The sequence below is a fragment of the Seriola lalandi genome, unplaced genomic scaffold, assembly GCF_002814215.2.
Source record: "Seriola lalandi dorsalis isolate HSWRI2012SDOR001 ecotype SW California unplaced genomic scaffold, Sedor1 jcf7180001965021, whole genome shotgun sequence".
NCBI classification, from domain to species: Eukaryota; Metazoa; Chordata; class Actinopteri; order Carangiformes; family Carangidae; genus Seriola; species Seriola lalandi.
Genome location: NW_019435689.1, coordinates 1 through 933, shown reverse-complemented (window position 1 = coordinate 933; position 933 = coordinate 1). Strand labels below are relative to the sequence as shown.

Sequence of the window (933 nt, the reverse complement as noted above, 5' to 3'; positions counted from 1 at the left end):
GTGTGTGTGCGCGTGTGTGTGTGTACCTGCTGGGCCTGGGCCTGCACCTCATCCAGTGTTGGCAGGTCAGAGAGGTATTTCTCCAGAGTCTCTATGCGCTGCTGTTTTTCTTGCCTCTGCTCGCTCTCTCTCTGACACTTCTTCTTCAGACTACTGATGTAGCGATCCCTCGTCTTTATCTGTGGACACAAACACCTCAGGATTCATACACTGATGTGAAAAGCAACCGGTGAGACGAAGTGCTTCCTGTGGGTCAGCTCTGCACCTTCTCCTCCAGTTTTCTGATGTCCTCTGTGTATTTATTTGTGACTTGCTTGAATAACTCGTTCATATGGAGCACTTCCAGTTCAGCCACCGCCAGCTTCCTGCCAAGTTCCTCATCACAGCACAGCCTATCAGACGGCTGCTTGCACGGCGTCCTCATCGCTGACTCCTATTGGACAAGCGGAAGTTAATGATAATAATAATAATACATTTTATTTAAAGGCGCCTTTCTTGGCACTCAAGGATACCGTGCAGAGTTACACAAATTGAGATTAAAACACATTAAGAATTAATTAATTAATTAACAACAATAAAAATGAAATATAAAAATAAAAACAATACAAAAGTGACAGAGCAATTGGCATCAGATGGAAAAGGCAGGGAGAGGAAAGCAGCGAAGTCATTTAAAAAGTCAGTATTCGGTTTGGGGGGGCGGTAGACAGCAGCAATGATGGTTGGAGTGGGACCAAACAGCTCGCAGACAGTGGATTCAAACGAGCTGGAGACGGGCACAGACACCGGCCTTTCCACTTGTCGCGGTAAATTATCGCGAGACCTCCTCCCCGACCGGAGCCACGGGGTTGACAGACGTAAACACATCCACTAGGAGTGGATTCAATCAGCTGGGAGAAGTCGTTGGGCTGTTGCCATGTCTCGGTTAAACAAAGA

The 933-nt window shown here is 47.1% G+C and overlaps 1 protein-coding gene across 1 annotated transcript; it reads right to left on the bottom strand.

Annotated features, from left to right (window-relative positions):
- Positions 1-26: 26 nt before the first annotated feature.
- On the bottom strand, positions 27-429 carry LOC111649742 (centrosomal protein of 85 kDa-like; the record flags this gene model as incomplete). Its single annotated transcript, XM_023399447.1, has 2 exons — positions 266-429; positions 27-179 (listed from the first exon to the last, which is right to left on the bottom strand). Coding segments are annotated over exons 1-2 (312 nt in total), but the record flags the coding sequence as incomplete, so codon positions are not given.
- Between the last annotated feature and the right edge of the window lie 504 nt (positions 430-933).